Source organism: Agelaius tricolor, unplaced genomic scaffold (genome assembly GCF_023055355.1).
Source record: "Agelaius tricolor isolate 1412-34295 unplaced genomic scaffold, bAgeTri1.0.p SCAF_45, whole genome shotgun sequence".
NCBI classification, from domain to species: domain Eukaryota; kingdom Metazoa; phylum Chordata; class Aves; order Passeriformes; family Icteridae; genus Agelaius; species Agelaius tricolor.
Window position 1 is genome coordinate 3,267,335 of NW_027269305.1, and position 27,368 is coordinate 3,294,702.

At 41.8% G+C, this 27,368-nt stretch overlaps 1 protein-coding gene across 4 annotated transcripts; it reads right to left on the reverse strand.

Moving 5' to 3' along the window:
• Positions 1–80: 80 nt before the first annotated feature.
• AKAP17A (A-kinase anchoring protein 17A) lies at positions 81–8,019 on the reverse strand. 4 transcript variants are annotated; one of them, XM_071455171.1, is made up of 5 exons: positions 7,960–8,019; positions 6,408–7,622; positions 4,235–4,383; positions 3,372–3,612; positions 81–1,994 (listed from the first exon to the last, which is right to left on the reverse strand). In XM_071455171.1, the coding sequence occupies exons 2-5, from the start codon at positions 7,167–7,169 to the stop codon at positions 1,095–1,097; spliced, it is 2,052 nt and encodes a 683-aa protein (XP_071311272.1). In that variant the 5' UTR covers positions 7,170–7,622; positions 7,960–8,019; the 3' UTR covers positions 81–1,094. The 4 variants fall into 4 exon arrangements, with proteins under 4 accessions (XP_071311272.1, XP_071311273.1, XP_071311274.1 ...); XM_071455172.1 differs by lacking the exon at positions 7,960–8,019 and adding an exon at positions 7,741–7,943; XM_071455173.1 differs by lacking the exon at positions 7,960–8,019 and having other exon boundaries at positions 6,408–7,150; positions 7,491–7,943.
• Between the last annotated feature and the right edge of the window lie 19,349 nt (positions 8,020–27,368).

Sequence of the window (27,368 nt, forward strand, 5' to 3'; positions counted from 1 at the left end):
CTGAGTGATGCTTTCAACAAACAGGTTATTAACACAACACTTCTGCAGATTTTAATATACTGACACATGAAAACAGCAACTTCAGTTCACTGGAAACAGTTTTCTTTTTAATTTTACCATAAAAATGCAAAATAAACTCTTTCACTGTAACATTATAGCTTTTAATATTCCTGAGCTGCATTTTAAAAGCAAAAGTATTCTTGAACAGATTTAACAAGAGACACTGCAGCCTTACTTTTCAACAACACAAGTAAAAATAATTTAGCAAGAAGGCCCCTTTTTCAAGACAATGTTTAGCTCTTTATGTACCTGAAAAAATGTTTCAAGTGGCCCTATGCCACCTGAAATTACAAAGCCAAATATATCAACAAAATACCAGAACAACTTTCAACCATTTTACCACTGCTTGTTACTTCCTACACCAGGTGTGCCTCTCTTACACAGAAAGTATTATACAAAGGCATTACACGCCAGAATAATGTGGGCCACAAAGCTTGGCATCATACAGACATATGAAGGAATCAAAGCAGTTTAAAAGGTATCCTGCATAACGTTATCGTCTGTTTTAAGAAAAAATATGAAAGTCCTGCTATCCATGTCAATCAATAAAAACTCTACTTTGTTAAACGTGATTTCATTGAACGCACCAGGAAACACTTTAAATCAAATCTGTATGTAATAGCTTGTCACCTCTGAAGTTCCTACAGCTGGCACCCATGTATTTCTTAAGCCAAATTAGGTGATTAAAACCAAATACACTAAAATTAAGGTTTAGAAAACTGAAACTGAAGAAAACAGGTTGGCTTTTAGCACTTTAGGAACTTCAGCACAAGCACAAGTGATTATACCTACATTGTGGCAGAAACCTAGAAAGAGACAACAAAGGAAGGAAAGTCAAAAAATCAGGCATCTCTTTTTTTGATTTCAAGGACTAGATGCAAGCTTAGAATTGGTTGAAACAATTGTGTTTTCTATAGCAGTCACACCGATGAGGTCTGGTGTCCAATTCTGTGGCCCTTTTGTCCTACCAGAGCCTTTCAAAGGAGCCAAGGCCCCCACTACCCACTCAAAGTACTCCTTTGCTTACTGAGTGATCACCTCCGGTGCCTTCGTCTCCTGCTGACGCTTCTGCGACTCCGACTCCTTTCCCTCCGGTCCCGCCTGCGCTCCCTACTGCGCGTTCTTCTGTAGCGGGAGCGTCTGGGGCTCGCGCTCCTTCGCCGAGGGCTGCGGCTCCGGCGAGGGCTGTAACTTCTGCTGGAGTGTCTGTAATACCTCCTGTCCTTCCTATGCTTCTCATCCCGGGAGCTCACATCTCTTCTGTGCCTGCTGCTCTCCCGTCTACCCTTGCTCTCATCACTGTTTATGCTGCTACATGAATGGCTCTTTCTTCTCCTTGGCTCTGTTCCACGTTTGTCCTGCTCACAGGGCAAGTCCTTCTTGCAAGTGCTCTGGTCATAGCTAGAGAGGCTTTTCTGGTCCTGGTTATCAGCGGGAACACATGAAAGTACCCCTGAACCCTTTTTGTCAGAACACCTCTCAGAGTTTGTAGTATGAAGATTCTGACCTTCTTTGACACGAACTTTGTCATGAATGTTGCCATTTAAGTACTTGCATTGAGTGTTTACGCTTTCAGGGGATGCTACTTCTATTTGAGAGCCAGGAGCCAGTTTGGCTGTAACAACAGCCTGTCCTGAGGTAGAAGTGATGCAGCTGGATGACACAGTGTGGGGAACAGCACTAGGGCTTATCAGCACGTCAGCCTGAGATGCTTCGGTTTCTTCTCTGTTTTGATTAACCGCATCCATTTTCTTGCTCAGAAGATTGTTCAGTAGCTTCTCCCTCAGTTCCTTTTCTTTTCTCTGCAACCCCAGTGCTCTCTCTTTTTCCTCTTCCACACGTTTAAGCTCAGCCTCCTGGAGCCTCCGTCTCTCCTCTAGCTGTTGAAGACAAATCTTATCTTCATTCTGTTCTTGCTCCAAAAGCTTTACTGCCTGAAAGACAGTTCAAAGGGAAGAGTAAACAAAAAATACCTCCTCCTGTTTCCAAGTTACAACATAACACAAAGGCATCAATGTGGCAAGAAAATAAAATCTAACCAACAGAACCATCCCAAAATAAAATGGTGTTCCCTTTTTAAAGGGGAAAAAAAAAATCAAAACCAACCAACCAACAAAACCCACTAATCCAGAACTGATGTAAGTTGAAACATTATTTGTCCACAGTTCTTGAAGAGAAGTTTTGTCTTCGTGGCTCCTCAATATAACAAAATGCACTATTGGAGTACATTTATCAGAGTGCAAAACTTGAAGGTTTCAGTAAAATTTAAAATTTCAAAATTCAGTCAAATTGAAAATATTTTAAATTTTATTGAAAATTACTTCTTTTAGATGATTGCCATCTGTGGCTCATAGATGACTTTACAACAAGTCCACAAAACCAGCAATTAATTAAATGGACAATTATTATGTAGAAACTGATTGCCATGTTGTCAATCACTTTAAAAACTCATGATACTGGAAAAGATTCAAACCTTTTTCTATTCTGACCTAGTCAAGGGCTTAGTATAAACCTCAGAATTCTCTAAATGAAAGAAACACACTCTCTGCTTCATCAGATAACCCTTCTATTCCACAGCTACAAAGTTAAAAGGCCTGCAAAAGGCATTTCTCCCTTCTTCCAGTATGTAACTGATCTGTGAGTTCAAAAACACTCCTGAAGTGCACTGGCATCAAGAAAAAAACTGTGCTTTTCCACACAGCTCTTTGTTTCTACAGAAAAGATTTCACATTCAGTACACCCTAATACAGCTTCATCCAAGTCTTAAGCTTCAGTGTGTCAGTGAAAAAAATAACAATACTGTTAGAGAGGATCTAACATCTGAAACCTTTGCTGACAGTCCTTGTCCTACAGAAGAAACATTCTGTGCATTTCAAACACTGACTAATGAAAGTTAAATCTCTGAAACTGCAAAGAACAGTGAACAGAATTGCTAGGAGGCAGATGGGAAACAGCATCTAAACCAGAATTAGAAAAGGAGTCTTGCATCTCCTCTGTGGTTAGCTCACTTCATCATGCTCACACATTCTTCTACTGGACTTAAAAAAACCTAACAATTAATTTACAGACAAAAAATGCTATTCAGGACTATAGGTTCAAGCTCACCTTCCATTTACCTACAAGTGCATATCTTACCAATAGAGAAATACTGTTCCATTGTGCTTTTCTGAAATTTTGGTCTAAGGAATAGCAGCTGCAGAGGTAGTATACCTTGTGTTTAATGAACAGTGCTCCCCACCTCCTCTCAAGCCAGCTAAGGGCATTGTTCTGCTGGATTCTTCATTAGCTTCTGAAATAAGTATTTAGATTACCTTTGCTCTGCTTAGCAGTTCTGCAATTAGTCTAATGGACTGAAGGTTTCTCTGAGCTAACAGGAGCTTCCTTTCTTCTAGCTTTATCTTCTCTTGAAGTTTTCTCTGTTCTTCAGCTTGAAGCTTTTCAAGTTGCTTTTTGTTCCGTCGAACTTCACGATCTTTCTGTTTCTGTTCTCTCTTGCGCAACTTCTCTTCTCTTTTTCTCTCTCTCTCATATTCTTCAAGCTCTCTCTGCTTCCTAAAAAGAGAAATATTTTTGCCTTACCTAGGAAAAGCACAATTTCAAACTCCTACTGTATGTTCAATACATTTTACGCTTCAAGTAAATTTGTTTCTAAATAAGTCATGTTGATGAAGAACAAAATAGAAAACTGAATATTTTAACCCTTACTTGTGACAGCAAACAGTCATATTCTATCTATTTTTAATAAGTTGGAATTCAAAGAAAAAAAATTGCTACAGCAAAGAATTGTTTTTTAAACTTTTACCAGAGATAATAACAATGCATGAGGCAGCTGGGCAGAGAATTATCACAGCTACAAGAATACCAAGCCAATGAATGTGTGCAGTGGTGGTGGGTTTTATTTCTGTGATTAGGCAGCTTCTGCTAAAGGCCAAGGGTCTCTGAAACTAGGCGTCTAAAGACAAGACTTTTAGGAAATTGAGTACTTTGCAGATTTAACGTTTTGAACTGAACATAAGCATAAGTGGTAAACTAAACCATACTCAGCTTTAAGTGCTTCATTTTAGCTAGAGACAACTTGTGTTTTTTAACTTTCTATGTTCTGATGATGATATGAAGGAGCAGTTTTCTCACATCTGATTGTTAAAACTATAACTGAACGATAAGCGGTAAATACCTTTCTTCTTCTTTCTGTTTTTCCTCAGCTTCTTTCTCTTTACGTTTTTGTTCTTCTCTCTGCTTTTCAAGCTCTTGAAGCTTTTGCCTTTCAAGTTGACGCTTCTTAATCGATGCATCACTGAGGTGTTTTGTTGAGTCAAAAGAAACCTGTACATGATACAATTGAAAACAGTTTTAAGAAAACAGAAAAAAAAAGCAAAATTACAACCTGACAATTTTAACTTAGACCTTGGTATAAGTACAATCAGATGTGTAAAACGTTCTTCAAAACAAAGAAAACTTCTCTATGTGCCCAGAGAAAGCACTACCTATTCTAATCAGGTAATTGGGTACTAAATGTGTGCACACATGTAGCAAAATCAGATACCACTTCTTTGTCTCACAACCAAAAATAAACCCCAGTGTGGCTGAGGCTCTGTCTGTCCCAAGATTTCAATGTGTCAGAATGGGCACATACAGAACTCTTAATTAATACAAGCTGTTAGGGACTGTACAGCACTATGTAGAAATAGGTTTAAATAAAGCCTTCCTTTCTGTCTAAATCTGTGATCCTTAACTTCAGCAGAAGACACAGTTCTGCAGCATTCAGCACCTGGTTCAAGCCTCTGCACCACTTCTAAAACAATGATTCTCAAATTGAGGTACATTGGGCAGAAGATCCCAAGTCGTGGGAACGGAAAGAAAAGAAAGACACACACATCTGAAAAATGAGACTTCAGAGGCACTCAGCTTCCAGGATATATGAACACACCTTGGTCATGTCCAGCTGTGTGCTGGAACAGGACACCACCAGACATGACAGCCCTGGCGTCCTAATCTCCAATTCTGAGTGCAGGCAGGCAGGGATCTATAACTCATTTCCACAGACCCATGGTCATTGAACCGTGGGGCAGAGAACAAGGAGCAGAGCCTCTGCAGTTTAATCTACTAAGGCTTTATGCAAAATGATGTTTCACTAACAGACTGAGAGGACAAATAGGTACAAACAGACAAGGTGTGGTGACCTTGTATGACAGAGAGCTGCTGTCCTGACAGGGCAGCTGCCAGGAAGGCACGACTCTTCTTGCACAGCCATACTAAATTTGGGAACCCTGATCCTCCCCTGCATGTAAATGACAGGTTGAGTTTCACGAGGTCAAGGCACAGTTTCTATCCCACAACTGACAAGCTTTGATAACAAGATAAAAGATTGCAGTATTCTACTTACACTGACTAAACTACAATTTGAATAAATATCTGCATGTTCCACATTGCACAAAGGAATACTCAAGATTTTTTCTTCTGAAATACACTCCCTGTGACTACTGAGCATACCAAAATACATCTCCAAACAATTCACTCAACTCCTATGTAAATGCACAGACTACCCCCAAACAGAGTAAGTTTTCTTGAGGCCGTGCTTTCAGAGACACTACATCTTAACAGACTGCCTTGATCCCTCCTGTCACAGCTGTAATTTCTAAGACAATGCAGTTACAGAAGATTACCTCTGGAAAACTCTGTATGTAAATATTATGAAATAAGCATAGGAAATTCGCAGGAAGCTATGCTACAAATGAAAATTATAATTTAAATTTTTGTGGTGTCTTCCTGTATATCAGGTACACTGCCGATTAACTGTGTATTTCCCAGACCAGACAGGCCACGTGCTACTAAGCCTTTTAGTTCTGACCTTCGACTGGTAGACCCAGCTATCAATGCAGGGACCAAATACAGAGGCTGAAATTCTCTCCCAAAAAGTCTCTCTGCACTGAACACATAAAAGAATGCACTTTACAGTCAATCTTCTGGTGAAATTTGTCTGAACTTGTTCTGAACTGTAATTTTAAGTGAAATCACAATTTATAAACACATATTCTTTTCTAAAGCAATTTAGAAAATTGTGTTCATAAACTTGATTCTTCCATCAGCAGTTCTCACTTCTAGAACCATCTTGTTAAGGAAAAAAGCAAAACCCCGCTCACTTTAGTTACATAATCTAACAGCACATTTTTCTACCAACATTTTCCTTTGAAAACTGTATTATGTCCGTCCCATGAAGCTACATTAATGCTGTCAATGTCACCTGTTGCCATCACTGTGGTGTAAAGGTTTCAAGCACTATGGAAATAACATTTAGCTGTACTCAGTCCTTCATGTGGGCTCCCACACAAAAGGCTGCAGGCTCTCACCTTTATATTGCAAGCCACAGCTTTGCCATCATCGCCCTTGTACATCAGCTTCATCCCTCGCAGGGCATTCATGGCCTCGATGAATCCCGCATACTCCCGGTACTGGACATAGGCCTCAAAGTTTAAATGGCCTCCAAAGCTGAAAGTGTGAAAATTCCTGCCAGTCATCTCTTCTCTGTAAGGGTCCAGCATGGGTATGTCCACATTACGGATTTCTCCAAATTTCTGGAAAACTTTTATAAGGACTTCTTCACTTGGCTTTTCCGAGCCAGTCTCCTTTGCTGCAAACCACTTACAAGGCAAACCCTCCAGGTGAATGGTGTCTGGCCTTTCCCCAGGCAAGGTTTCGTTCATATCTTTTGCATCTCGGAAAAATGAGTCCCAGTCATGTCTGGTAGGAAAGTCAATCTTGTACTCTGCAGCACGCACTTTCAAAATGTCAGAGAAGCCGCTCAGCTTTATTGTTTTGCCATCAAGGCACGCCAGAAAAGATTTAACCAAACTTTTGTTCTCGACCTCTCCTTCAAACCTAATGAAATCCATTGTGCTTTTAGAAATCCGCAGAGTGGAAAACTGATGAGTTTGCACCATCCCCTTCAATCTTTCCATCACTTCCCAGTTCGAAATGGATTTTCCCGGTTGCTTCAGCTGAGGAAGTGCCACACTGATGGTCATTTTTGTAATGGGTTTAAGGTATAACCCACAGGGAGCACAGAGCTCTACAGCTTCTGATGTATCATGAACTATTGTTGCAGCAGCCATAACAAAGAAAAAGCATAGGATAAAAAAATAAAAGATGCAAGTTTAAGTTGCAGGCCAACAGTAGTCAAATAAAATAGCCCTTATCCATAAATAATTTAATTCTTTGGCGATTTAACCATTCCCAAGTTAAAACGATGTTTCTTAACACAAGAGTGAATTAGATAATTACAACCGAGTGGTACAAACATCTTAAATTACTTTACAACCACTAGAGCCTATAAGTAATTAAATCTCTGTAAGGCCTCTGAATAGAAAACTAGAAGCTGATGACAGTCTTAGGAATACATGAGGTTGGTATGTGATTGCTCAGAAAGCAGCTACCCTTTCTCAGGAGGGAAGGGACTGGCGGCGCGATGTCACACCGCTCCCAAATCTACTTAACAACCAGTGAACCCCAGCAGGCTGGCGCCGAGGCGGATCTCACGTTCTCCGGAAGGAAGACCTGGAAAGTGTCTGCAACGAGAGAAAAGCGCCCCTTTTATTTAAAAGCCCGAAGCCCCACCGCCTCTCCCTGCCGGCAGCGCCAAGCAGGCTCCGCGTGACAAGGCTGGATAACAACACTGCGACTCACACCGGGGCCAGCGGCCACCGCCGGCAGCTGCCCCCGGCGGGCGGAGCCCGGGCGGCGGGGGGACACCCCAGGAAGACGGCAACGGGAAAAGCGCCCCTCGCCGACGCCAGGGTCCACCCGCACCCCCCGCCGCCGGCTCCTGCGCGTCCCCCGGCAGGCGGAGCCCGGCCGCCCGTCCCTCGCTCCCGCTGCCCGGACGGGACCCCCCGCCCGCCTCACCCGCGGCCGCCGGGACGCACCACCCCGCGTGCGCCGCCGCCGCTTCCGCTTCCGCGTGGCGCGAGGCCGCGGCCTGCGGGAGCGCCTCGCTGCGGTGGGACGGCGCCTCCTGGCGGCGGGGCGGGACGGGACGCGCGGCCCAGGGACACGGGGACTGCGCTCCCCGGGGAAGCACGGCCCGCGTTCCCGGGCTGCGCAGGGACCCTCCGTGCGCTGTGCTGTACTGAGCTGAGCTGAGCTGAGCTGAGCTGAGCTGAGCTGTGCTAAGCGCACACCCGGCGTCTGCAGACAGCTGGGGCTCGCTGCATGGCGATGATCCTCCTTGCACAGAATCCGTTCGGTGGGAAAAGCACCTCTGAGTCATGGAGTCCAACCTGACTGAACACCACCGTGTCCATAGACCATGGCACTGAGCACCGCGTGCAGCCTTTCCTTAAACACCTTCAGGGACGGTGACTGCACCACCTCCCTGGGCAGCCCATCCCAATATCTAATCATCATTTATGTGAAGAAATTCCTTCTAATATCCAACCTAAACGTTTCCTGGTGCAGCTTTAGGCCATTTCCTCTTGTCCTGTCGCTGGTTGCCTGGGGGAAGAGGCCGACCCCCCCCCCGGCTGCAGCCTCCTTTCAGGTGGTTCCAGGGAGTGATAAAGTCCCCCCTGAGCCTCCTTTTCTCCAGGCTTAACAACCCCAGCTCCCTCAGCCGCTCCTCACAGGACTTGTGCTCCATGGGACACACACTTAATAGGACATGTGTTCCCTCTGTCAGCCCAGGACATGAAGGCACAGCCAAGGCCACCCTGACCCTGGAAGGCAGAGCAGGGCTCACCTGCCCCTGCTCCACCATTTTAAAACAGGCTCCAGGTCCAGCCTTGGACAGAATTCCACCATTTGAGAAACTGTGACTGCAGAAACCTTCAGCAGCAGGCTGGGTGTAAATAGTGCCTTTGAAGCACCACTGACCCCAGTGCAGGAGGTCACCCTCAATCCAGCAGCTGCAGCAAGGCAGCAGCTGTTTTGCAGAAGTGCTACTTCACACCGCAGGTGTTGGTAAGTGCTGGCCCTACTCTGCTCCTGTTATGGTTAAGTAGCAGTATAAACACAGAATAAAGAACTACCAACAACATTTGAAACAGTGTGTGCTTTGTAGTCTGAGAGCCCCTGCAATGTGTGTCACACCTTCTCCTACAAACCTGCCCTTGGGAGCACACAAAGCTGAGCCAGATATGTTCCAGGGAGTTTCAGCAACAGCACAGGGAGACACTGCATATGGCAAGGATTTTGAATCCTGTGCATAATGATAGCCCCACTGCTCAAGACTGTGCCAGAAATCAATATTCTGTATTTTAAACTCAAAGACTAGAACAATGCTCTGAAAAGTTACAAAATGCCATCATTGAGGTTACTCATGACAGGACATCAGCCACAACTTTAAAAGCTATCACAGTGTATTTTTCTGATATACTCAAAAGAACTATTACAAACATTATATTTAAATGGGCAAGAGGAAGTATTGATAATGTACACACCTTTTAAAGGATGTAATCAAGCATCAGTACTACAGTATAGAAAGGGTAAAGTGTCTCTGCTGAAATGCAGTCTGTTCTGTTGGGCAGATGTGTTATTCTCGTTTTTATTTTTTCAGTGAGATACTTAATTGAGTAAATGAAATGTCTCTCTTTGGCTTTCAGAGTCTGAAGTGAAGGTCAGTAAAGTATATGACACCAATGAGGCAGAAGGATGAACCAGCAAAGGAAACATCTATAAGGGACAGTGTCTGAATGCAACTGTGCATGTAAATTTGTTTTTTACTGTAAGACATTGATTTTCCCCAACTCTGTCAAATACATTGTGCTGTTGACCTTACAAACTGTCTTTCATGGCTGAAAGCTTTTACCTTTTTTCTGACTTCAACAAAGAGTCTTATGGGAGATGTCACTTCTGCCTATTCACTCTGTTCTGTACCTTCCCTAGTTAAAACACCAAATGCCACGGAAGTTCACTAGAGGGAGTGCTTGTTACTTACATATAAGAGATCTATTCATAAACACAATTAAAATAGGCTATAAACAGCAGATACTAGGTTTTGTGTTCATGCCAGAATACAGATCATTCTTCCTTTCTTGGAAGAGGATATAATCCTCCCAGCTACACACGGTCCTATCTGGGTACTTCTGCTTTTCCTGAAATGCACCGTTTTCTTGACCTTAGTGGTCATGTGCAGAAATGTATGCAAGATGTTACCTGGGTGTTTACATAAAATAAAACAACACCCCCAGTATAATTCCATTTCCTTTCCTTCCATCTTCCTTCCTTTCTGAAACACACCAAAGAAGAAGACCTTTTTTAAGTATAAAACTTAGCTGTATCTCTTGGAGAATGATTCATCTAAATCTTTGCTACTACTCCAGAAATGCTCCTGGTACATATCTTTTCAGAAGCAGAGTATGTTGCATGCAGTAGTTCCTTTGGATATTATTTTGGTTTTCTGTTGTCACTGATCAGGGGATATCTCTTTATTCTCTCCCACAGAGAGAAAACTGAATGATTCACTGTGCAGTTGAACAGTTTATGAATGGAAATTGGAAGGGGAAGCAGGAGCACAGAAGAATCTCTCAGATGAAAAGATTGCATAACTGTTGAACAGACATTACAATGTTGGTTTTAGGCTCTAAATAGCCTCTCCCCACAAAGCAAAATTAATCCCTGAAGTGGGTAGGAATGGAGGAATGAACTTGAAATATATTGGGGTTTTTCCCATGGTAAGAAACAGCTCCACAAAAAATTCCATTTCCTTTCATTAGCTCTGCTCTTTCTTGTTTGGATTGTTCTGTGTGTCACTGAAGTTTGTGGGTGTGACAGATCATCTGCCTTGGAAATAATACATAACATTAGATGTAATACATATGCTGATTAGTAGGGCAGCTTCAATTAACTAGAATTAATAATCACTTCCCGGGCCTGGTTCTCTACAAGTCTAACTATTACATTCTGCTTAAAGCAATAGAAGATGGCAATATAAATATCCAGTTTCACTCTCTCTAACACAGCCTTATGGCAGAGAATCAGCCTTGAAGCACTGTGTAGGATGCAAAGCAGATAATTTTCTACTAATTGATCTCTGTGCCTGTGCCCACTGCCATCTATCTCACACTAAACAGAAATGGCAACATTTCTGCTTTTTGCTTTCACTGAGGCATAATTGGCATCTGTTGTGGTATTGGTTTATGAACTGTCTGGTCAAACTATAGTGTGCTGTAGCCTATAAAACATAAAAATTAGATTTAATTGCCAAGACACATTGTACTATACTTGTTAGCACAATGTGTTTTTTAAAAAGTTTTAGTGCTGTTTTGTCAGATGCATTGCTGGTTATTTCAGTTTTTATACATACATCCATGAAATGTTTTCACATAATGACAGATTTCAAGAACTATCACTTAAAATAAATGAAAATGTAAAAGACTTAAAATTTTTTCCTGTGTTTTTTCCAATGTCTGTTTAGGGGAAAATATTTTAATTGGATTCAAATTAATGCTTGAAAATTAAGCATTTCCTCCATAGTATTGCATGTTACAGATTGACACCAATCATGACAGCATCTCATGCTTTTATGTACACTTTTTAAATCCAAACATTTTCTTAGTAACTTATGGAGTGAAAGGCAAGAGCTGTTGACCTTTCTGAAGCAAAAAGAACATCAAGTTAATAACACTAACTTTCCTCAGCAGGATATTTCTTTTGACAGCTTCCAGAAGAGTAATTTCAAATGCAACTGTTGACACCATAAAAAGTTTATTTGAGTTTTTTAAAGCCATAAAACTATATTATTAAAATTGAAGAATTACAGTTCTGAAGAAGACAAGACCTTTTAAGCAGACAAGATCCCCTCTGTAGGTTCAGCCTGCCCTGCCCACTAAAAGTCTCACTAATCCAAAAAGACCTGAGATATTTGGTAGATCTGGCATAAGTATAAATGACTGGCATCAATTCCATGTTTTAGCAGCAATGTCTGAGCCTGTTCCAGTGCCCCATTAAAGACTAATGAAGTACAGGCAAAAGACAAAGAATGCATAGATAACTATACTATAACATTTAGCTTATGCAGATAATGGACAAGAAAGAAGAAAAATATTAATATTCAGACCTGAAGTTTCACCTTGAAGATCACTAACAGGAGAACAGCCTAATACAGGAAAAATGGAATGTAACTTGAATTGAGTGACTAAGCCTCAAGAGGGATGAGGAGTGCAAGGCATGGGTGCTGAAGCATAGACTCTACCCAGAGAAAGAGAGAGGGACGTATCTGCAAGAAAACATTACTAAGTATTACTAATTACTAATTCAGCACTGCATTAATTATGGGAAATTATTATTAGCATCACTATTTTTACCATATACTTCTAATTTATGTCAAAAGTAATATAGATAAAACTAACATTTTGACTCTATATTAGAACTCTGAATATGTACTTTTTTAATCATCAAGGCTTTCTGACTCTTACTTCTGGGAAAGCCCCAGCTTACTTCTCACTTCTGAATCTTTTCACCTCTGATGCTTTCAGGTTTTTGTATTTCGTGTTTGTGTGAACAAAGCCATGCTGGACATACAGATTTTTTTCATTTTTACTAATTTTATGGAAGCTGCTGTGTATATTACTACTCCAACTTACTTTGCTTCTATCTTCTACTGCTTAATATATGTTTCCTTAGAGGAGCTCATGTTAAAGGATGACTCCAAATGACTAGGTTGGAAGAGACCTTAAAGATCAATCTGCTGAATATGAATGAAATAGCTGAGGTCATAATTTCTTTCAACATCCCATCTAGACCTCAAAGAGGACAGCCTTTTCCCAGTCTCAGACATTTGCACCAGTCAGGAAGGATTCTTACCTGATCTGCTTAGCATGGGCCACTACCACCAGTGCAGAGAAGTTCTCTGGTTTAATAAATTAGGAAAACAAATGCAAACACCTTAACATTAGGAAGAAACTTTAGCATAGAAATGGATTTGACAGGAACAACAGAGGTCTAAGGAGCCTGTAAACATTGCTGGCATTACCTAATGTGATGTCTTTGTTAGTCGTCTCCAAAACAGGGTGTCTGTACCCCAAGGAGTGTGAAAGACAATACAGGGGAATTCAGGAAAAATATGGTTTTGTACCATTAACAAATGAAATAAAAATAGGAGTTTTTAAAAGAGTGATTCTTTCATCTTTGTCTCATCCTTTTTAATTCCTATTTCTTGTAGGTTTTATAACGTACATAATATGTTATTACAGTAGTACATCTGTATAACTTGTTTATAAATAAACATGCATAGATTGAGGGGCTGTGCTTAATTTTTTTTTTTTTTTTTTACTTGAGGTTCATGATCAAAGAAGTTTGGACATCTGTGTCATATTGGAATCATCCTGCACTGGACATTTGTCTGATCAGCTGCAAAGCATGAGCCTTGGTACAGATTAGGACTCCTCATGTGGCCAGCTTTAAGTAGCACTGTTGAAACAGGTTACCTGTTTTTTCCACTATGGAAAATTAACCTTATGGGTGAGTAACAGGGACAGATCAGGCTGCTGATATAGGTACAACATATTGCTTCCCTCATACACATCTCCATCTTCTTCTTGGATAGTACTTTATACTTTAAGAAATTCTTTGCAGTTTTCCTTTCTTTAAAGAAAGGAAATACATATATATATATGTATTCCAATACATATATATTGGAATTTCAGTGTTGCAAACCATATGCCAGTTCTGGAAAAATGCCTCTGATGGTGACTCCAGCATTTGTGATGCAAGGTTAGTAAAACAGCTGTACAATGCTCCATGAGTAACAAAAAAGATTTTTGAACCGGAAAATTTTAGCAAATATTCTAAAATAGCTTTGTCAGTGATTAAAAGAAAAGAAAATAAGAAGTAAGCATAATAGTATAACAGATTTATGTATTGGCACCCTACAGCAGAAATGCATTCAGTAAGAAGAGACTGAAGAAATTCAATGTACATTAAAAAATCAGGTAGGACAATAATTTATTTATTTATAATATATAAAGTCATTAAGAGCAAAATTAACACTTTCCACATTTTGTTTGACTGACAGGAGTATTTGATTTGTGGTAGCATTTGTTCAATATTTGTAGTTTGAAGAGATTGTGTTTGTCTAGACTAGAGAAGAAGAACATTTAGGGGGCTTAGGTAGGAAGGAGCCCATTATCTCTGTTTAGGGTGAGTTAAGCAGGAGTTCCAGGCTTCAGACTGAATAAAGAGCCACATCTGGAAGATTTTTTTTTTCTTTTTTCTCAATTAAAGGTGAACAAATTGCCTGAAAAATTTATACTCCCCATTATTCTGTCTAAGAAAATGTTAGATAACCATTTAATGTCAGAAATTGAAGTGATTCTGCCACAGGGAGAAGATATGAAGAAATAAGACTTCATCCAGCCTATTTGTTTTGTAAAACTGTATTGTTTTGTAAAATTGTTTTGAGTTATACAGGGCTAAATCTGGGTTTTGGTCTACCTTTGCTTTATCTCTCAGTGAAACAAATTCCAGAAGGATAAACCCCTATACCCCCAAAAAATATTTTACTCAAAGTCCCATGGATTGTAAGTGATGGTTTTATTTTTCTATATTGATTGTGTAATTTTGTAAAGCTGTACTGTAACAAGCCACATTTTCTTAAAAATGTCTGTATGGAATTCAGCCTTGACCATGGTTAAATAAAGTTGTGAAAGAATCCCTGTCTAAGGCAATAGCTCTTTTCTGAAAACAGGGTTTCATTGTTATATCTATTGATCTAGGTAATTTATTTAGCTAACTATGTATTTTGATCTTGCTCAGTTGTGTAATTCTACTTGTGTTTTATGATGCCAAGTACTTTACATATATAAATCCATCTCAGAAAAAGGCTGAGGTTTTTGGAACTGCTTTTGTAATTTAAGAGGAGCATGAGTCAGATTTTGCCTTCTAAAATTACTTAGGCTTCATAAAGAAATATTTTCCTCAGTGTCTCTTTCCAAAGACCTGCTAGTGTTAAACATGGACGAAGTTCCCACAACAGGAGAAGTGAGAAGGATGAGGACTGTGTGACAACAAAACCCAAAACTCAGAGAGCTAGTCAGTTTGTTCTGCTTGTTCTTCATGAGTTTGCTGCAGGGAAAGAGGCTGTTCTTGTCCTCCTGCCTGCATATGAATTCAACAAACTGCTGAGAGGGAAAGTCAAATTGGGGTGATGAGAACAAGGGACGATGGGTGAGATGTGGATGCTGTAGGGACAGTGGAGGACAGGGAGATGACCTGTACTGGTGGTGATGCACCATGGTCAGCTGGTTAATGTGGGGAGTGAATTGACTTTTCTGTGGAAAGCTTTCACTGTCCTGGAAAGACATATGTGACTTTATGAAGATATTACTGAATTAATAGCCACTGCATGTAGAGCTTATGAATACTCAGGTGGACAATATACAGAGCTTCTCGAGGATTTCACATAAAGAAATTAATTATAACTAGGCAAAAGGTTCTTTCCAAATAGAAAGGCTAATACAGAAGTGGGTTTGTGGTAGCTGCTTTTCTTGTGAAAGAGTTAATGTGATAAACTTTGGTTTCTGTCTTCACTGTTTTCCTCACAGGACAGTTACTTGACAATTTAGAATAAACCCCAGGGAGCCAGTGAAAAAGTCCAATGGTTTTCACTGGTTTTTATATGACTTTTTAAAGAAGGATAACATGTTACATAAGGAAATTGACACCTTCTATAAAAGCTCCCATTAAAGGACTAAAGCAGATCCTGGAGTCTTATAGATTTTGCCCTCCACTTCTGTTTGATATGATGCCAGAGCTAGTGAGGTCATATCATAGCCTATACCTATACCTCTCTGGTGAAAGTGTAAATCCTAATGAGAAATGTCCAAAATACTTCCTTTTCTGTTCAGCTGTGCTCTTTTGACCACGTGCTTGCATCTCTATGTGCACACAGAGCAGCTGTATTCTGGGACTTTTTTCCCCTCAGTTTTGTGCCCTGATTTTTATTTAGGAAATTATTGGAACCTGTAAAACCAGGTATGTTCACAAATGACAGTAGCTAAAAAATGAGCAAAAGAGCATCCTTTCTGCTTCCACTGTTCTATAAGGATGTCACAGCCACTGTGGGGTGGGCTGCTCCCACTGGGAGCCAGGAGTGGCCATGAGGTTGGCAGGGCCATGCTCTCTGTGGCAGGTCAATCCATCAGCAAGGGAGCAGGGATAAGACAGGGATGGGGCTCATGGCCAGCCCAGAGCCCTGCAGCCAGCTGGCAAGGCCCCAGGTGATGGGGCAGGTGGGAAGGCCAGTGGGGGCAGTAGGTGGTGGGCAGCAGGTACAGGATGGGCACAGACTGTGGGGTAGCTCAGGAAAGGGCCACGGCTGAGATCTGGGTGTGCATGGAGTTCCCAAGAAAATGGGAGCTGTAAAGTTACTTCAGTGGTACTTCTGCCCTTTCTGCCCTGACACTTTTCCAGCAGTGTGAACCCAACCAGGCTGCAGAAACAGGGGCAGCACCCCCAGCCTGGGAGAATGGGGGGCTCAGCAGCAAAGCTGGACTGAATTTTTCTTGCATCACTGAGAAATGCTGTTGTATTACCTGGAGAGTTTTCTTGGAAGCATATTGCATTATCAGCAAAGTCTCTGGGTTCCAAACAGGGCTCTCTGGGTCCTGGAGCATGAGGCCAGCAGTGTGAAAAAGCTTTAGGGTCCAATGGGGCCAGTGTGGCCATGGCCAGAGGAGCCTGTACTGGGCTGCAAGGTGTTTGTGCAGCAGACAGGGGGCATACTCAGTAAAATCCTTGAGGGTTTGAAGCTTTCAGAAGCATCAAGCTCCTGGAGGAAGGGCACCACCCAAGGTGTGCTTCCTCAGAGGAAATTAATTTCTTAGAATCTTTGGTTTGTGAGAGATGAAGGGAAAAAGGAGTATCACTGTGTGTATAGTTCTGACTCAGACCAAACCCAAAGTTTAAGAGCGCCTGAACTTCCCAGAAACTCAGAACTCTTTCTGATCATCTCTGGAACAAGACTTACTCCACTCACCATTTTGTTCTTTAGAACAAAAAGAATTGATTTCTGCACAAGTCCTTTTCAGGAAGCACATTGTTATCTTGTGGTTGTAACTGAAATTTACAGCACAGAATATATATATTAAAGAAAAAGACTTTCACAGTAGAGAAAAGAGAGGACTCTAAAGCTGTAATGAGGCAGAAAAAATTGGAGCAGGTAAAAGCCTTGAATACTGAGATCCCCCTATTTACATTTACTTCATACAGCCACAAAGATAACGACTTTTTTTTATTGTGGTATGGACTTACTGGTATCAGGAAGGGATAAAAGCAGACAGTTTTAAAATCTTTCTCTTCAGACAGCAGTGAGACCATAACAGAATTGTAAGTTGATAATAGAGTGACTTATTTATATTTCAGTACAAAGTTCCAATGTGCTACCTGATACTTCAGTGTGAAAAAATATTGCTGTGGATATAACAGTCATGAGCATGCAAATGAACTTCATATCACTTGTTTTAGATGTTAAAGTCTCTTTCCAGGCAGTGATGTAGCTCATGTTACACTCAGGTAAAAGATCTAATAGGAACAATGCAAGGCTTTTTGGTTTTTTATAGATTTATCCCTACCTCACCATACACAGGCAAGTGTGGGGTGTTATTGGATGAAATCTTTTGTGGAGAAGCAGCTGCATTGCCAAAACCATATCAATATAAGTCTTAATGGATTCCAGGAACTGGTCTGTATAGTCTGTCTGACCCCTCCTAAGTGGCTTCTATCAGGCAGTTTGCGAGAGGGATGAGGTTCTAGCCTCACCTGGATACAACAAAGTAAAAATTAACATCTTCTTGTTCCTCGTGATATGCTACAGGGAGGAAACAGAACTTTGTTGACCATGTAAGTGCAGTTTCATTTATGGATTGAGATTGTGGCCATGCCATAACATGAAAGCAAATAGATTTGACCTTTTATGCCCTCATGTTCAAATGTACAGTAGAAACTACCATAAAATCTGCATGAGTCCAAAGCATTGACATGAAAAGGCTTTAGGCACCTGGTCTGAGTCAGAGTAAAAATGTCCTTTTCTTCAGAGGTGTTTCAGGTGTTTTAGTAGTTACTGGAACAGTAATATGGGAACGAGCTTTCAATTACGACCCTCCACTTGGGGCTCAGAAACCTGACAATTCAGGCATACTACAAAGCCATGGCATTAAACATGTTCTTCCTGCCCTGCTTTGGCAGCAATTCCCTGGAAGTGAACAACAGGGGATTTCAGCAGGTGCCACTGCCCCAGCCTCAGGAATCCAAAACTGAGTCAGCAGCACCTCTTGCTATGACCTTGCTCAACCCAAGGCAGATCTCTCACCTGCTGAGATGGGCACATTACCTCTCTGTCCTTCAGTCTCAGGCACCTTCATCCAAGGATCTCCTCTGATGTGGAGCCAAGCCAGCTGCACTGAGCCCTGGGCCCAGTACTGTCCCAGGAGCTCTGAGGTAGGTGCAGGGGTTTTGCTTTCAGCACCTCGAAACTCTTGTCACTCCTCAGCTGAGTATTCAGGGTCCTGCTTCTTCAAAATGGCTGCGTTGTGTTAATGCTTTGTATGAGTGCTGATCCCTTGCAGTGTTTGTGAATTGGACTGACTCCCTTTGAAGTTGTTCTTTGGACAGTACTGAACTCTGAGAACTGTATCGTGGACCATTGCTTCTTGGACTTTAACATTCTTTATATGATTTTTCTAAAGCTTTTTAAATTATACTTCAGGGCTGTCTGGGTGAAACTATCAGGGCTGGTCAGTTTTTTTCTCACTTCCTCGCATTTGTATCAAATCTCCAAATAATGCAAAGAACACCTCTAAACTGAGATGCATTGAGAATCCCTTCCCACCTTCTGCCTGTACTTCAATGTTTATCTCTTGCTTTCAAAATGACCAGATTTTCCTATAGCTTGTGGCTCCTCAGCCCTGAGGATCAGCTGCATCCAGAAAGGATGATAGACACCTAGGAGGAATGAGTCAAATGGAAAGGAAGTCAAATGCTTGGTATAGATGAGTAAACAGGAGTTTACTCATCTATACCAAGCATTTGATTTCCTGGGGAGTTCAGGAAGGAGATGGAAGGCCAAGGATTGAAGATAACCTTTTTGGTTTCCGAAAAAATATTGTTAAGATGGGTGAGGGGGAAGGAGAGGAAGAGGGGAAGGGAATGCTAGTAAAAGTAATTGTGTATACAAGTGGAAGAAAGAGAGAGTATTACTGGATGTCAGAGCTCACCTCCTACTCTGGGACTGCAGATATGTGTATTTCCATCCCAAGCTGTATTCTGTCAGTCTTGATATTTGCTGACCAAAACCCAAAACTTTTCCATTATTGTAACACCAGTGTTCCTGCTCATGGCTGATAAGCCCAAGCTTTTCAACTCTGAATCATCAACTGAAACTTTTGTCTCTGGACTGAATACATGCTATTCCCTCATGTATTCAGGGAATAGGGGAAAGAAAGTACAGGGAGATAGGGTCAAAAAGCTATTAATTATAACAGTAGTTTCTTTATTGTTCTTTCCTTCATGATTACTTTACACTGTTTGTTGAAAAATAGAATACGGCTCCAAAGAGCAGAAACAGATTTGCAAGAATTATTTGTTAGGGTTGATTTCTGCTCAAATAACCTAAAAACAAACAAAATAAAAACCCCAAACAAACAAACAAACAAACAAACACAAAAAAAACCAAACCCAAAAAACCCCAAACAAAATTAAAAACAGTAACAAAACCAAACCAAACAACCTCTCCAATTTCCAGTTTGAAGGAGATGAGGTCCTGCTGGAGGTACTGCTGTAAACCAGGGATGGCAGCTCCTGTTGTCATGGCACCACCTGATGGGATCTGCTCGTCCCTGCTGCTCCCAAATCCCTCACGTCTGGTGGCAATTCCCCGGCGAGTTTTTTTGCATTTTGCCCACGGCTGGTCTTTCAGTGGAGCCCAGATACACCCGCAGCCCAGTCCATGATGGGGCACAGGCATAGCCAGATCTTCAAGAATTTGTCCCATCGTCCTGCTGTTTTCCAAGTTTCAAAAGCCAAGTCAAGTTCACTCCAGGCTCATCCCCTTGCAAATTGAGCCTGATTATCTGTAGATACTGAGCCAAAACTGCCCGTAGTCTTGTGTGCAGACACAAAAGAAATGGAACTGTGGGGCTTGGAGTGCAATAATGAAGCTCCTCTAATGAGCACTATCAACAAAACCTGTTTTTTTTGCATGTATGATTGACATTAGTAGTCCTTTGCATCCATAGAGGCAAGTAGAGCGAGGTAGCCTAGAAATAGGCACCCTGTGACTGAGGTCAAAGGAAGAGGAGGAATATGGGTATGTACTTAAAGAGCAAGCTTTCTCAGGGTGTTCGTGCAGGGGGAGAGTGGTTTTCATGCTATACAATATGGCATTCCAAGCTAATTCTAAAAGTGTCATTTAATGAGTGCTCACTTTCCTTTTGGTTTTTCCTGTTATTCTGGAAACATTTAGCTTGCAGTCTATATCTGTGTGCTGCAGCTGCCACAATATCCTTCAGAGAAGAACTCTCCTGCATCTTGCAACAGCAGCATGATGTGTCAGTGCAGCTGCCTGGGATTCTTCCACCAGGTCATATTCCAAACTGTTGATGATGCTGGATTTTTTCTTTTCACTGGGGAGAAGTCTTTTGTGGATAAATGAAACTGGTTTAGATTCAACTCCATATCACCTCAGATAGTTTTTTTAATTGCATTAATTGGTTATTTTTTAATTATGGCTTGAACTTTCTTCTTCACCTATTTTTGGCTCTTAAGAGAAAGTTTTCCATCCCCATCATTGCAGGAAAAGGTTTCAAGATATGTATCTCAGTGAATGACAACCCATAAAGTAATTATTTAAGAAATAAATAAAAAATAAATAAATTATTTGAAACCATTTCTTAGTACTTATCACATCTAGGATTTCTAGATGCATGAGACTGGCAGTAGGACTTCCAAGTAAAAGTGTGAAGGAATAAAAAAGCATTACTTTCTGGTCCCATTCTCTAATTCTGCCACATTTAATTTGAAAGATCTCTACACATAGCTAGCAATATTATAGACTTAATCTGCTAGAGCATCAGTTGCACCAACTGGTACTAACTCAGACTCTTTTTCTAATGTGTATACCCACAGAAATGTCATAGTTATATCACTTTTATAGTTACATCACTGAGAAATGGGGATGGGAGAGAGAAAATAATTTTTATACTTGTCTGTTATTAGATTTCATCTAAGCTTCAGTCTAAAGCAGTTTTGTTACTATAGACTGAGTATACCAAAGCTTTTTTTTGGAACCTACATCCTGAATATATACTCAGCAATGGCTTTAATGAGTTTAACTCATTAAAAAACCTATGAGCTAAAACTTGCCTTTCAAGTCACGGAGTAAGTCACGGAGGATGGGATTCAGCTCATGTGAATTAAATAGTCTAAAATGGAAGAGTCTGGATAAATCCCGGGGGGTGATAGACACTCCTATCTAGAAAAGAGATTTAATTTCTTGCTAAGGAGGAAGTGAGGGAGGGGGGAGAGGAGGGAGGCAGGTCCCTGCTGGTGATCAAAGTTTTCTGGTTTCGGTTGCATCTGACAGTCAAGCAGGGCCCAGGCAGGTTCCTGACAGTCAAGCAGGGCCCAGGCAGGTTCCTGACGACATCCCAGGCTCTCCAAGTCACAGAAGGCGCACTTCAGTTTGGTGTTGGGTTCATGGGGCAGCAGTTTGAAAATATAATCTGTGGGACAGAGCCCCCATTGCATCTAGTCCAGAGCCCACTGAGGGGATAAAAGCTGGGGAGAGTGTGGATAAAAAGCAAAGAGTTGGAAGTCACCTAATCTGATTTTCCTGAAGCTGGCCAAACAGAGGAACATTGCAGACACTTGGAGTAGCATCTGGCTTGGCTGTCCCTCCTGCTGTGTCCCTTCCCTTCCCCGGGACAGCAGCGGTTCTGGCAGGAACAGGAGGATGTTTGTGGTGCCAGCTGTTGCTGTAGGGAAAGGGGAGCACAGCTCATCTCAAAAGTGGGAGCCAGGAAGTTCTGCACAGAAGGAGGATCTTGCAGCAGGTGGGAGCAAAGTTTCAGGATTTGGTGCTCATGAAGTTCTGTGATCCTGTACGGTGCCAGTCGTGGCTTCTACATGTGTGATTAGCCTACCAAATAATTAAATTTAAATGTATTCAGTGTAGCTCAAAGAGCTGCAATTAGTGATGCACTAGCCTTATTTTTTATCCTGTTGCTCATATTTCTTCTCCTTTATAAATTAATATTCCCTAATGCTTCATCAGTAGGAAATGCAAACTAAATGTGTCATAAAATTGCTGATTTCAAAAACACATTTCATTTTTCTCCATTGTTACAAAAAACAATAGATGGAGCTGAAACCTGCAGGAAGTATGCCTTATCATCCATGGCCATGGGCTCATTAAAGACCCAGCCTCTGACATTTGAGGTATGTTTCTAAGAACAGAGGTTACAAACAGATCACTACATGTGTTAATAAAAGCTAAGGCAGCCACTCATATCTGTGTGTGGAAAGTCAATAATGTCCCCACATCTGAGGCGAAGCCGCAGAATTCTGCAAGAGAAAAAAAATTCAGGGCAAATTAGTTCACGCTTTGGGAACTGGGGCAACACAAAATATTTTGCTCTTCTGGAAGCTTACATGTGCTTAGAGATTTGAAAATCTGGCTGCCACTGCAAGTTCAAAAATCAATATCTTTAAATTTCCATCAAGGCCTTAAATTAAGGTTAAAGATGCTTCAACATTAGAAGTGGAAAAAGAAATCAAACTTGAGAAAAGTTCATTGTAGGTCTTAGCCTTTTCACAAAGCCATAGTGCCCAACTACATAGGAAACCAAGAATTTCTTGATTATTTTCTTTTTTGCTTTTTTCATTTGGCTTCTAGCTGCTTCTTAGGAGTTTGTTCAGTGCTGAGCTAGTCAATGAGAACCAAAGAAGATGCTGCTTCAGATGTTTTTGGACTGATTTTTTTTTCCCAGTCAGCCAAACAGGCTTGTTTTTCTGACACTGGATCCAGCATCCCCAAAGGTGTCCAGGTCATGTAAGAGAAGAATGGCTCATAGTGGGCCATCAGGTTGGCCACATTAACTGGCTTGGCTTCATCCCATGTCTCCATTAGAGCTACGAAAATATGTTAAACAAGCCAAGTGACCTCAGCATCTCCCCTCAAGGCCCTTCACCATTTTCATTGGCCTCCCTTGGACACTTTACAATGGCTTTATATCTTTCTTATATTGTGGTGCCCAACAATTAGCTGAGGACTTTTAGAGTTTGTGGCTTCAGGAACTCAGCATCATGGCAGAAGCCACCAGGAAGCCACCATCACCTGTCTTCTCTCACGCCTGCCCAAGACTCCCTCTACACCTCACTAACCTTGCAGCAGCAGGAGCTGTGGCAAATAAAAATTGGAATTTCTGAGGTGGTAAGTTGGTCCTTTTCAGAGGATGGACAGAAAAAGTGAAAACCCACATAATGCTCAGGGAGGAAACCCAGGGAGGGATGGAGGAAATTTCCCTGAATTCACATGGGGATGGTGCTTTTCAATCTCCAAATTCCTCTCACCTTTCTCCTCCAGTATCTGTTGTGGCAGACTGTGGGGTGAGAAGCAGCAAGCAATGACCCCTGCCCACCTTCACAGGGGTGATGGGAATCACAGGAAAATGAGCAGCTGGGTGGTATAAGAGCAGAGCTTGCCTTTAGGCTGATTGCCCATCTCTGTTCTTTAGAATGACACCTCAAGCACAGAGCAAGGCAGGTGCCACAAAGCTATTCCCAGCACAGTCTTAGCATGTGCTTCCCCACCAGAGAAAGAAGGAATACCTTGACTGGGGCTAAAAACATACATTAAAGGAAATATTCAACTGGTGGAACAGCTACTCAGAATGCCTAAGAGAACACATTCTTGTGATACATTATGTACCAATACCTAAATTGCTATTACAACTAGGAGACATCTTAAATACTGCAGAAAATAACTATTAAAAATATTTATGGATGAAAATGTATATTCTTTTCTGAGATGAAAATGAAGAATTGAAAAGGTCTCTGATCTGTAAGGGCACTTGTTCCTTAAAAATATATATAATATATAAATTTTAAAAAGAAATAATGGGTTTCTTTTTTACTCATTTGGCTTTCTTCCATTAAAAAAAGGCCTTATTTTTTCACTTTGTAAAGCAATTTGAGTAGAGATCACCAAATCCATCCTACAACTGTGGCAGCATTAGGTGCCAAAACAGAGGAGATGCCCAAGACCAAAAGCTGCACACTGCCCTGTCAGTCCTCTGCCTGCTCATTCCCCTGCCAGCCCAGGCTTCTGGCAGGAATCCTGTAGCTCCCTTGATGCCTTGGGCTCCCTTTGTGAAACTCCCCCATGAACTGAGCAGCAGCCCTTTGTTTTACAGCACAAGTGCCGGCATTGCCTGCTGTTCTCAGCAAAGAGCCAGCTCCTCAGCCCCGCTCTCTGTCACCCTGCAGGTGTTGCTTTCTGCAGAAGGAGGTGAGGCTCCAGCTCAGGCTGCAAACAGAAGCCTCAGGCACTGCCTGAGTGCCTTGACATTGCAAACATTTGAGGTGTTCAAATCTGCTCTTTTTGGTGTGCACCTTCTCCAACTCTTTAATTTAGGAAGACACATCACACTTTTCAGTGCAGGAATGACAGACAACAGCTAACTGTCTGTTTGTTTCCCTGACCTACATTTTCCTGAAGAAACACTGCATATATTAGAGATTCTGCTTTGGCTCATGTGTCTCTTCCTGCTCACTAGCAATGGCATCACAATTATTCAAAAACTTCTTACTAAAAATTTTTCACTTCCTCTTGTACACAGTTCAGGGAAACCAAAAGCACACTGCTGCTTTCAACTTTGTATTGTGTAGGATTTTTATGATGTTCTATATGCCTGAAACAGTGATAACAATAATCCAGTTAGCCTATATTGCCAAACTGAAGAGTTTGTTTGGGGTCATATAAGCTTTTGTTGACATTAAACAGTCTCCACTTTGCTCCTGTTGTTGTTATTGTGCTGCAAAGAGTTTCAATGAAAGGCACAAATGAAGATCTGCAGATACATTGCTGAGACATGCATTGGAAATGAAGATATGCTGAGAACTTCCAGAGAAAAAAATTGCAGAACTGAAAATGCATTTAATCTGGAATAGATGCCCATTTCATGATTTTTTGGGAACCTGAAAAGACTGGTATTTTAGACAGCAAACTGCTCTCTGCCAGAACAATTGCAACTTCTTTGGGAGACAATTACCATCACAAAATAGCTCAGTATGAATAGCTGAGTATGATCTTTCTTGGTATCAGCACACTCCAGCATATGAATGTCTCTGAATTAGATATGCAAGGTGTACATTAATGCAGAGGCCCTGCACTCTGTTGGACTATATTTCCTGGGCTGAAAAAAATTCTTCCAAAGCTTCTTTCCCATTTGCATTCCTAAAGGAAATGACTCAAGACAATACAATAAACTTCAGTCATGGAGCAAAGAAATATCTGGACCGAGAGCAAAATACATTGTTGCCTGGGTCAAGGGTAAGTGCAGATGAGTTGACAGACCCTGCAGTTAAAAACTGAATGGCAGAAGGACCCACAGATTATCTTCAATCTGTCTACGTAAATTTAGTTTCCTCTTTGCCATCAGTGTTTGTGCTGTTTATCACTGAGTGTTAACACATTGCATGTAATTTCCTAATGGTGTTTGTGCTTTTTCTGCCATTTCCGGGCACGGCCCATCATGTTACATACCCCCAAATATCTGAAATGTATGGCAAAGCACAGCACAGCAGAAAATCAGCCCGGTGCTCTGCACCTCTCCTCCCTCCAGGCACTGACCTGGCAGCCTCACCTGCTGCCCAAGGTTGGCTCCCAAGTCCACATCTGCTGCCAGGGAGCCTCAGCCACGAGAGCAGCTCCATAGGGCTGTAGCTGTGCCCTAAGGGAGCCAGAGCTGAGCCACAGCCAGAGCACTGTGGCTGTCCAAGCCAGCAGGTTTGCATGTGAGGCTGCCACTCCTCTGGAAACCTGCAGCTAAAAGGACCCCTGTCCCAGCAACACCTGTCCCAGCAACACCTGCCACAGAAACACCTGTCACAGCAACATCTGTCACAGCAACATCTGTCACAGCAACACCTGTCCCAGCAACACCTGCCACAGCAACACCTGTCCCAGCAACACCTGCCACAGAAACATCTGTCACAGCAACACCTGTCCCAGCAACATCTGTCACAGCAACATCTGTCACAGCAACACCTGCCACAGAAACATCTGTCACAGCAACACCTGTCCCAGCAACATCTGTCACAGCAACATCTGTCACAGAAACACCTGTCCCAGCAACATCTGTCACAGCAACACCTGTCCCAGCAACACCTGTCACAGAAACACCTGTCACAGAAGCACCTGTCCCAGCAACACCTGTCCCAGCAACACCTGTCACAGAACACCTGTCACAGCAACATGGATCACAACAACACCTGTCACAGAAACACCTGTCCCAGCAACAACTGTCACAGCAAGGGCCCCAGACAGCTCCTGCCCAGCTGCCTGGGCACTCCTATAAAATTCCTATAGGGACAGCTGGCTTCACAGGAGTGCTGTGAGGTGGCAGGTACAGACCTTCCTGACCCATGCTGCTTACTTCCTCCCTTCTTTCCCCTCCCCAGTGCCCTTCCAACACAAGAGCCATAAGCAAGCAGGCTATTGCCTGAGTCAACTCGAAGTGAGTGCCCTTTCCTGAATGAGAGAATTCTGGATGCACAGCTTTGCAAACGAAGGCAATGAGGATGTCAAGAGCAAGGCTATAGCCCCAGAAGGATGTCAGGAATACTGGAATCATTCCAGGAGCTGCCATGGTTTACTTGCACCTTAGCAGTGCTGGGAACATAATTTGACTCTCTCTTTTTTTATGTGTGATGGTCTCAGGAGTAAATTACAAGAGTAAAAGTGCAAGACCGGTGCATTTGTCATAGGAAATAGAATCCAGCTTTCTGATTTAAACTGCAACACAGAACCCCTTGGAAATATGCACAACCTGACCTCCCCCTCTCACACGCTTCATTCCCTTTTTGCAGGAAATAACAAATTTTTTTTGTATCTTGTTGAAACGATTTCTTACCAAATGTGTGTCTGGAAAAATCAAGAGCTTTTCTGAATGTAATAGCCATGCAATAAATAATTAATGAGCAGTAAGATCATCTGGGTTTTTTTATTTTCCTCTTTTTTTAAAAAAGAAAGGGTAAAAACAGACTTCTCTTGAGACACCTTTAAGCAATGGTACATGATAATTTAAGAAATTGGGTGGAGT

Excerpts from the sequence above, each read along its gene's own strand:
- AKAP17A (XM_071455171.1), bottom strand. The coding sequence starts at position 7,169 with ATGGCTGCTGCAACAATAGTTCATGATACATCAGAAGCTGTAGAGCTC. Across the intron at positions 4,384-6,407 it reads CTGTGGCTTGCAATATAAAG|GTTTCTTTTGACTCAACAAA; the intron begins GTGAGAGCCTGC and ends TATCATGTACAG. Across the intron at positions 3,613-4,234 it reads AAACAGAAAGAAGAAGAAAG|GAAGCAGAGAGAGCTTGAAG; the intron begins GTATTTACCGCT and ends TTCTCTTTTTAG.